This window comes from Larus michahellis, chromosome 2, assembly GCF_964199755.1.
Source record: "Larus michahellis chromosome 2, bLarMic1.1, whole genome shotgun sequence".
In the NCBI taxonomy this organism is placed as follows: Eukaryota; Metazoa; Chordata; class Aves; order Charadriiformes; family Laridae; genus Larus; species Larus michahellis.
In genome coordinates this window covers 62,647,560-62,657,722 of record NC_133897.1, presented here as the reverse complement: position 1 = coordinate 62,657,722, position 10,163 = coordinate 62,647,560, and the positions used below count along the sequence as shown (strand labels likewise).

At 47.6% G+C, this 10,163-nt stretch overlaps 1 protein-coding gene across 1 annotated transcript in view; it reads left to right on the top strand.

Moving 5' to 3' along the window:
- Positions 1-9,378: 9,378 nt before the first annotated feature.
- NFX1 (nuclear transcription factor, X-box binding 1) overlaps positions 9,379-10,163 on the top strand; it is a 78,643-nt gene continuing 77,858 nt past the window's right edge. The window contains exon 1 of the mRNA XM_074575664.1: positions 9,379-9,486. Within this exon, the coding sequence (XP_074431765.1) occupies positions 9,462-9,486 (25 nt within the window). The 5' untranslated portion in view covers positions 9,379-9,461. The remainder of the gene's footprint in view (positions 9,487-10,163) is intronic.

Genomic DNA, 10,163 nt, shown 5'->3' with positions numbered 1-10,163 from the left:
TGACTCCTGTGGTTGCCAATCTCAAATGCCACTGTGAAGAAAGAATATTGGGAGAAACACGTTTCTTGATGTTGGCTGAAGATACACACTACAGCACACCATTGCCCATATTCTTCCTCCCTGTAGACAACAGCATTCCAAGCTGAAGACTTGGAGCTGAAGGAGGAGCTGGAGGAGGCCTCAGCTAGACTTGTTCCTCTTCAGACCATGCCCCAGGAGAACCGCCGAGACCAGTCAAAACTCATCTTTTGTAGGCCCTTTTGGCCTTGTCCAGCTAAGTTATAAAGGGGGTAAGAACCCTGTTGGAGTTGTGTGAGCAGATCTCCAACTTGCAAGTAAGCATGAAGCAGCTGGGATAGCTGGATGACTTCACAGGAGGAAACCAAAGTAAGCAAAGAATGGGGTTTGCTGTGTAAATATATGGATGTCATTATCATGGGTAAATGCTACCAATAGGAAAATGGTGACTTATCTTTGGAGAAAGTTACTGTAACACTGAAGGTATTAGTCCAGGATTTGATTGATGTTCAGTCTGATGACTTGTCTGGGAGATGGTACAAGAAGGAGTGGCAGGTTTGCACTTGGAGAAGGCCCACAAGCTCCTTTAAAAATCTGACCTGTGACCGGGTCTCTCGGTCACTAACTATGCTGTATGGGAGGCCATGGCATCATAAAACATCCTATAGGAAGGGTGAGGCAGTCTGTGGAGCTATGGGCAACTTTCTGAGGGGGATGATGTAAAGTATGTTGAATGATGGTGAACAGGTCCACAATCACTATGACCACTGTATTCCACTTCAAGAGGGGCAGGTCTGCTATTAAATCCATATGCACAAATAGCCAAGGCTATTTGTCCACCGGGAGGAGCTGCTAGAGACCCTGTGATCTTTTGGTGCAAGTACAACTGTTGTGGGCCTGGATATAGTCAGCCACATCTTTCTGTCTTGTGGGCCACCAGGTAATCAGGTACTGCATCATCCAGCAGTCTCTGTGTCTGGGTGCAGGAACATGATGACATCAGCAGAAGACTTGTGTCTGCAGTGGTCCCTGTAGGATGTACAGCTGCCTGCCATAGTACAGGCAACCATCCTGTTCTTGTAGGCTGAGGACAGCTGTGCCAATGGGATGCTGTGTTTGGTTCAGGTTGCTTCCAGTGGCCTGGAAAAATTCAGCAGTGTATTCATCCTCTGCCATGGCTGTAAAGAAATGTCTTGGCAAAAACAGGGTTGGGATGCATGCAGAAGGTGTACATCCAAATCTGAATCTTCCTTCCATGACAAGGCATCTGCCTTGCTGTTCTGCTTTCCTGGACATGATGTGAAAGCGAAGGGGAAGCATGTAAAGGAGGCAAGATGGAGAGAGGGAAGCTTCACCCGTTGATATTATTCCATGTTCTGATGGTTGGTCAGCACCACTGTTGTGGTTTTTGCACTTTCAAGGAATTGCTGCCATTCCTCAAAGGCAGCTTTGATTGTCAAGACAAGCTTCTAATTCCTTCCAGCAAGGAGAAGCTGCTAAAAGAAAAAATGGTGGCACTCTTGTGTAAGGCCGACCTTCTTGGGGAGGATGGTCACTGTGCCTTGGTTTGAAGCATCTGCTTCCGCAACTTAAGGCCAACTGGAGTCTGGGTAGAGTAGGTTAATACTTGTGATGAATACCCATTTCATTTTCTCAAAAGCCATTTGTGCTACAAGCATCCACCAAAAGCAAGCCTGTTGAGGTGAATCCTCCTGTAGGAACCACAATATCAGAAAAAAACCCCTTCGTAAATTGTCAATAGATGTTGGCAAATCCTAAGATCCTTTGCACTGCCTGCATGCTAGAAAGTGATGGCTTCAACAAGGTGTTGGGTCCTCAGGAACTCCACCCTCTGCTGGACAAAGGATCATTTCTCGAGTTTGGCATAGAATTCTATGCTGCCACAGGAAACTTGAGACCTCCCAGACATGGTCTACACATGCCTCTTAAGTGATGCAGAGTATCAAACATGTCATCTGGACATGCTGCTATGTTGTAATGAAGCAGGTCCTTCACAACATCATTTACAATTTGCTGGAAGTTGGCCGGAGCGTTGCAGAGAGCAGATAGAATCACAAATAGACTCTTAGTGGCTGTAAGTGGTGTGAAAAGTGGTGTTCCATTCATTCTGCTGCCAAGCCTCTCACAGGTCTAGCTTTGTGAAGCAGCAAGTTGCCCGCAGATGTTCATAGAGCTCCAGGGCAAGAGGCAGAGTGTGCCAGTTCTTTACCATGACCCAAAGTCTCTCCCTCCCTCCCTCCCTCCCTTTTGGTGGCAGTGGTCCAGAGAGCTTACTGCCCCAGTGCCGGACCCCTGAGGCCTTCCCTTCCTCCCGAAGCCATAGAGCTCACAGTGTCTGACATTTGCTGTCCACAGCTGGGAGTGCACAGCTTCCTACTGATATAATTGCCTGAGTATAATCCTTGTATATTTTATATTGGTATCCAGATCAATACTGGTTCTTTAGTATTATTAATGTTAATTATTTAATCTTATTCTATTAAATCTATTTATAATTCAACCCTTGTGTTTCCCTGTTTTTCCCCGATTCCCCTTCTCGGGTGGGGAGGGGTCATCGTTTGTCTAAACTACAACAAATTGTTGTGGGTTTCTCAAACCATAATAGATGATAGTGTTTTCTGCCTCCTTCTTCTCACAGACATCCACAGGATCATTGTATTTATCTGGGAGCACAAAGGGGTAGTGAGCAGAGGCTGAGGTAGAGGTACAGTCTTGGCATCTGGCAAGACGGAGCTGCAGTGGTATAAGAATACTGGGCTGAGCCTGTGCTATGGTGCCACACATAGTGTAAAACCAGAAACATGAGAGTCCAGACCAACCCACGTGGGGTGCTGAAATGGGGAAGACAGCCTGGAGGAGATCCCAGGGTAGACTTTTGCCCTCTGGATCTGTATATTCCTTTCCTGCAGGGAAACACAAGAAACCCAATTGCCAGTTAATGAGAAGGTTGTGCTTCTGTAATGCAGCGGACTAGACATAAATTGCAGGGCTTTAACAGCAGGTTGCAGAGGTGGTGTGCAGGATTGCACTGTGCCAATCACAGCTAGTACCAGATAACTCTGAAATCAATGTAAACAACCCCCTACGTCCTAAAACTTCGGAGGAGCACATGGCACCCCAGCTCACACATATTTAAGGGACAGCAGCAGCCACTTATGGAGGAAAAGAGGAAATGACACTGAGAAGAAGCAGAGGAGACATGAAAGAACAAATGGAAGAAACACACAGAAGATGACATTGTTGGGGATGCAGCTGGAGATGTACTCCTGAAAAGAGGTGCTCTATACCTGTAGAGGTACACTCTGAAGGGAACTGCAGCCCATGGTGAGCCATACCAGAGCAGAGGAAAATGAGTAAGAAGCAAGGAGCAGCAGCAAAACACTGTTACACAAATTATTCCAACCTCTTGCATCACCCATTGCCTCACCAAAGGAATGAATTTGATTAGGCAGTAATCTGTAGTGGGCATTAAGGGCTCATTCTTCCCAGACAGTTTCCCAGAACCAATGCATAAATGGGATTGTTTAATCAGCAACCAACTGGCTTCCCTCCTGGAGCTGGCAATCACAGCCGCAGCTGCATATCAATGGTCACCAAAGACACCGCTTCAAATCAGTGAATAAGGCTTCAGGGTTCTGGAAAACAGTCATTGCATTTCTTATAGAGGTGACTCAGTCCAGGAACACCCTGAAAGCCAGGAGATTATGACTGCAGAGCAGCTAGTGTCTATTGCTTTGGCTGTAAAGATTAGCCACCTGTGCCTACTAAATCCCTGAACCCTCACCTGATCCCCACTGAAAGAGGTTTGGCAAAGCTGGGGCAAGGGTAGCTCTGGGCACAGAGGATGTTAAAGAATCCAGCAGGGCTGTGACCTGTCTCTGCTTCCTGGCCGGGGTTTGGAGATTAGCTTGGAGCTGTAGGGAGCCACTGGGGCTAGCCCCTGCACAGCCTGAGGGCCTGGCCCCATGGTGCTCACCTCAGAGTTCAAGGAGGCTTGACCTCTCAGGCAGGAGTAGGGACAGCTCCACAGGGGAAGGCAAGATGGGACTGACCATAAAACAGGCAGATGCAGTGATCTCACCACTCACAGTACAGTCCTATAGTACCTAAGCAGGGTTGGTGACAATAACAGGCTTCATCAGTACAGTGATCACCAGACAAAGGCAAGGTGGTAAGTCAGATCTGAGATCAATCGTGAAATCCAGGAGACAGAACAAGTAACAGGAGACAGAAGTGGACACAAGTATCCCTGTGGTACACCTACGATGTAGCTCAGGAAGAGTCAGGGACACAGTTCTGAATTTAAATGGAGCTCCTGGTCCCATGAGGCAAAGCGTGAGGGTGGAAGCCCCAGGTGACGCTGGTCAGGGCAAGTAAGGTCTATTGACACACTCATGGCCTTAATTTTCCTGTGCAGTGCTTTGGAATGGACACTCCGATTTTTCAAACCAGGCTAGCCATTCTGTCACTGGTATTATGTTATTAGTATCAGTACTAGTACCCTATCAGTGCTAGTATCAGTATTAGTACCCTACTGTTATGTTTTCTTTCAGCTTCTAACTTGTTTAGATCATCAGGGCACCCATACTTGTTGGGTCATCTGCAGCTTAATCTTGACATTTTACCTTCTTTCACTGCTGCCTGGCCAGGACTGCAAAGGATCTTTAATTTGACATCATCTGCCAAAGGTCAGTGCTCAGTCTGTTTCCTCCCTCTGTGCTGCTCTAGATTTTGCTGACCTCTATCATATCCCCTCTCCCTCTTTTCTAGAAGGTTTATCTAAGCTATTCTTTGTACAGAAGCCATTGCATGCTTATGATCCCTTTTTCCTTGGACTTTTCTGAACCTTTCCCTGTTCCTTTGTACTCTTTTTGAGATGGAGGACCCAGATTTGTGTACAATATTTATCGATTTATGTAATGTTGTGATGTTTTCTCTGTTTTAGTCTTTACTCCTTTCTTAGCAATGTTTAACAATTGCTTTGCTTTCTTTTACACTACTGGGCAGAGAAGACATTTTCATACAACTACCTGTTATAACTGTTGTAACATCTCAGGGCTCTTCATTTCATATGTGAAGATAGGATGGTTTCTTCCCATACGCAGTACTTTACATTGAGCATCCCTAAATTCGATCTGCCATTTTTTACCCATACACTCGGTATCCTAAAACTCTTCTGCTTGCAATTCTTCTCAGCCTGGCATTGCCTGTATTTCCCTAAATAACACCGTACCATCAGCAGACTCTGACGCTGCCATTTCCGGATCCTTGAGAAATATATTGCACAGACCAGGTACCAGAACACATCCTTGTAGGACCCTGTTGGTGACGTCCTTTTACCATGAAAACAGCCTATTCGCTCCTACTGTCTTATTTCCTGTCTTTCAACCGGTTATTTACCCCTGCAATTATTTATTTATTCGCAGTGTAACTTTTATGAGTTTTTGATGAGTGACCTCTCCAAATACCTTCCAGAGATCCATGGTCAGGATTCCAGAATCTATCTCCCTTAGCCACAAGCTTGTTGACTCATAAACATTTCAGTAGGATTTTGAAGCAGTTCTTTCTTTTACAAAAGCCACTTTGACTCATCCCTATTACAGCATCTTTATGCATATGCTCACTAATTCTAACCTATCTTACAGTTTCCATTAAATTGCCTGCTACAGACATCAGGCCTATACTTTTCTAGATTTGTTATGGCTTCCTTTTAAAAAATTGACATTACAGCTGACACATCCCTGTCTCCTGCTACCAAAGCAGGTTTATACTAGAGGTTGTACAGGACAGTTTGTATTTCATCCTTGAATTCTTTGAGAACTGCTGGTTATATAGCATCTCGCTCTTGTGATTTATTACTATTAATTTTGTCTATATGTTCCATAACCTATATATTCCATACTGATTCTTTCAACATGCAGCCCCTCGTGAGCCTCCCCATAAAGAAGAGCTGGCTCGGGAATCTCATCCAGCTCTGCTGTAGTGAACACAGATGTAAAGAATTAATTTAGATTTTGCATTATTTTCTCCATATGCTTCTTTACATTTCTTTTAATTTTCCTGGTGCTGCAGACTGTTTGGCAGGCTTCCAGAGCCTCAAGTGTTTGAAAAGGGATTTATTATTAGATTTTACGCCTTATGCAAGTTGTTCCTCAAACCCTTTTGGCCTGTTTCATGGTATGGTTTACTTTTCATCTGTCACAAGTTCAGATTCTATTTTCAATTTTAGGCCCAAATTTAGCTTTTGAAGGATGCTTCTGAAAATATATCCCCAGCAACAGGCTCCCTTGTCCCTGCTGCTTAACCATGGCAGGTTCCTTTTTCCCCTATTATGCATTTGCCCTGAGCCTCCAGTATGGTATCCTTAAAGCCTCCATGTAACCTGCAAAGACATAATTATTTTAACTGCCTCTCCACTGTTAACAAGCGTCTTCATTTTTAGGTAGTTGCCTTTTTTTTTTTTTTTAAATGAAAGCATATATTGGTGGACATTTTTTGCTTTTCTGTAAGGGCTTTATGTAAGGAAGGAAAGGACAAAAGAGACAGGACATCACTATGTGCTGCAATGGACTGTGCTCACAGCACCTTATAACTCTTCCCTTGCTTTCTGGAGGGGTACACAGTACTGTATTAAACTACTGCTTCTGGATGTGGGGATTGTGACCCCGATAGCATTTGGAAACACCTAGGAACAGCTTCTTTAAAAAACAGGAACCCCAGGAAATCCTTTGCACAGAGGTTATTGTGTGTACGCAGGAGACTCATGCTGAACACCTAGACTTACAGTTTCTTGGCTATAGTCCATTTTGTCTTCCTCACCAGAATCTCAGTATCATGGCAACCTTGCTGTCTTCATGTCAAGGCATCTCCTAGCAGTCACAGACCCCACCACGGGCTGGCTGGTCCTTAAAAATGACTGTACCATGATGCCAGCTCAGGAGTGAATATGCTTCTATTAGCAGATTTATCTTCTTTGGCATGCTGGCACTGGCAGTTACGGCTAGGGATTCCTTTCTTTCTGCTTCCCTACCTCATCTCCCCTCTTCCTCGAAGGCAAGGTTGTTTACCAGCATCCCTGCTGCATATAGAAGAGATCTGTGACTGTAAGGGCCCTGAGTACATCTCCCTTGTGTCCCTTCCCACCACCCTGGGGGTTTGTCTGGATGGGCTCAGCGCCAACTTTTATAAGTAGCTGTCAGGCCTTGAGAAGCCTCAGTGGGTGCCTGCCCCTCATTCTTTCCCACGCAGCTTTAAAATTCATGCTCTCATCCTTAGCGTCGGCCTTAACTACCTTGCAGGTATGCTTGTGCCTACCCTTTCTGATCCTTACCCGCTGGCTTGACTTCTGGCTTGAGCTGCCCTGTCACTACAGGCGTGCCTGGCAACATGGGCTGTTGCCTGAAGTGTTGGTGAACCTGCTCCGCTCTTCTTGCTCAGGTATTGTGGACTTTGCTGACTCGGTTCCCAGCTCTACTTTCTATATGACGCTGTCTATCCCTGCTGCTTCCTGACAGTCATACTGTCAAAAGGATGGGGAGATAAATATCCAAGCATGACAAAACAGAAACAAAAAATATGTTTTAAGGGAGAGCATATGATACAGTGGGGAGATCCTTGCCCCTATGCCTGCACTGAAAAGAGAAATGATGAGGAAAAAATAAAAGACTATTTTGGCCAAACTAAAGAAGATCATAAAATCACATATCTGTACAGAAATGCTGGGCAATTAAGTTAGGCTATCAGGAATGGATAGGATTGGCCCAATGCAAATTTAAGACAAGAAAGAAAAATACAACAACATAACAGTTTAGATAAAAAGGGAAAAGGGGGAACAAAGGAAAAGCTGTATAGACCTAATAATTAACATTTGTGCAGCAGCACATACAGGTGCAAATCCCTGTAGTGTTTTCCATACCACAACTGGTTTTTTGGTGGTAGCAAAAAAGAGTGTGGATACTGAAGTGGTAGTGCTGTGGTATTCACGTAAAGCAGTGTTAAAATCTGTAACAGGGCTATGTGAATGTTATGGTCACATCTCTACAGTAGTGACAGAGAAGTCTAAGGGAACCAGAGGACTATTGCAAGTTTCTTCACAGCAGCAGAAAAACCATGTGTCATCTCTGAAAGGACGTCACTGCCTTTCTCTGCAACCTCAGATGGTCACTATGTTTACATACAGCAAAGCACATGAAACACAGTCAAAATCATGGCAAAACATGTAACACCTTCATAAGGCTGTTGCCATACCAGTTTGCAAGCTTCCTTTGCAGCAAGAGTGTGGGGTGCATTTCAACAGCTAGCATTTTTGCAATGAGCCCCCTGGTTCTTTAAGGGCTTTGCAGCCATGAACTTTGCCCACTAGGAGGGGAAAAACTATGCAGCAAATGGAACTTTGATTCGAGAATTTCACCAGGAAGGCGTGGAGGGCAGAAGACAGAGACTTTGTGCAGCAGTGCTCCCGAGGTGCCAGTCTTCAGAGCTGCAGTTGCTATGGAACTGTGAACTCACTCTGCAGAGTCTGAAAAGATGAGCAGCTCTGTAAGGACTCTGGAGCCACATTGCAGCAGTGAGAACATAGAACTGTTCTGTAGATGTGCTGTAACCATGGCACTGCAAACCTGTGCAGGGAGGTGTGAATCATAAGATGGTTAAACACCACTGCTGAAACCTGCAGTATGACAAAGCATGGAGTTCTATGCAGTATTTGTAGCTGGAGCATGGTAAGAATTGTTTGCAGCACCAGCTGTAGCATGGGAATCCTTGTGTGGGCTTTCCAGCAGAAGCTTAAGTTCCAGCACTCATTTGGATTGACAAGTGTGTGGCTCTGTCACCTCCCTAGAGCAGGGTATGCAGGATGCAATAGACAGCCTGATGTCCCATTCCTACTTTCTACCCTGTGCCTAGAGAAAGCACTTCTATGCATTGAGACAGAGCGAGGAGCTGTGGTGTACCCACCCTCCTGCTCCTGGCCCGCCTAGCCGGGCTCTGGAACGCAGCCAGCACAGGGACCCACTTCAGGGAAAGGCTGCAGACGGCAAGCCCATTCTCAAGCAAAATGGCCAATTTCTTGCCAGCGCTGGTATTTCTTTGTCGCTGTTAGTTTTCATTTCTTCCTCCTTTGCAGTATCAGACAAGGTTCCCGAGTTTCCCAAGGTTCCAAATCGTTCCCGCGCCGGCAGAGGCGGCCCCGCTCACCCTGCGGCCTCAGCTGAGCACACGGCCCCGCGCGCCCGCTCCCGCCCGCCTCCGCCTCCGGCCCCGCCCACTCCACGCCTCGTGCCTGCGCCTGCTCTCCCGCTCGCGCTCGGACCTCCAATGCGGCTGCGCGCGCATAGCCGCGGATGCCGGGGGGAGTGGGCGGGAGCTGTGCGCGTGCGTAGCGGCCAGGAAGCTGGACCTCAGAGGGGGTGTCTTGCGTTGGTATGGCGGAGGCACGGCCTGGGGCAGGTAAGTTCGGCTGCTGTGCTTGGGGGAGGGGGTCGGGTCGGGTGGGATGGGATGGGAGGCGATGGGATGGGAGGCGACGGGATGGGAGGCGACACGAGACGAGACGAGACGAGACGAGGCGAGGCGAGGCGCGGAGCGGAGCAGAGCAGTCATCGCGCTGCAGCGATGCTGTCGGGCAGAGGGCCGTGCCATGGCGGTCGGGGCCGAGCGCTGGCGTGTCGAGGGGCGCGGGCTGCGGCACCACCTGTTGCCGCCGCCCCGCCCCCGCGCGCGCCGCAACTTCGCGGCGCCTGTGGCACTCAAAATGGCTGGGCTCGCCTTTGCCGCAGGGCGCAGTACTTTGCCTGAGGAGGAACGCGCGAGCTTCTGGTATGTGTCAAACGAACGGGAACACCAGAAAAAAATACAGAAACCCGTTTGGTTTCTGGAAAACTTACTGCACTCTCTCCACCCGTGCCCGTGAAACCCAGCAGAGGGCGGTGCTGCCTGCACCCGGCAGCCTGACCTGTCCCAGCCCCACAGGCCGCTTTAACATTGCAGTGTTTCGTGTGGTCTCGTTTGCTCTAGGGGCAGAGGTCCGGGGCGTGCGGGAGGTGACTGCCTACAGCAGGCGCCACCCGCCAGAGTGATGTAGGCAAGGGCTCACGGGTGGAGAGCGGCTTAGGGACCCGACCTGG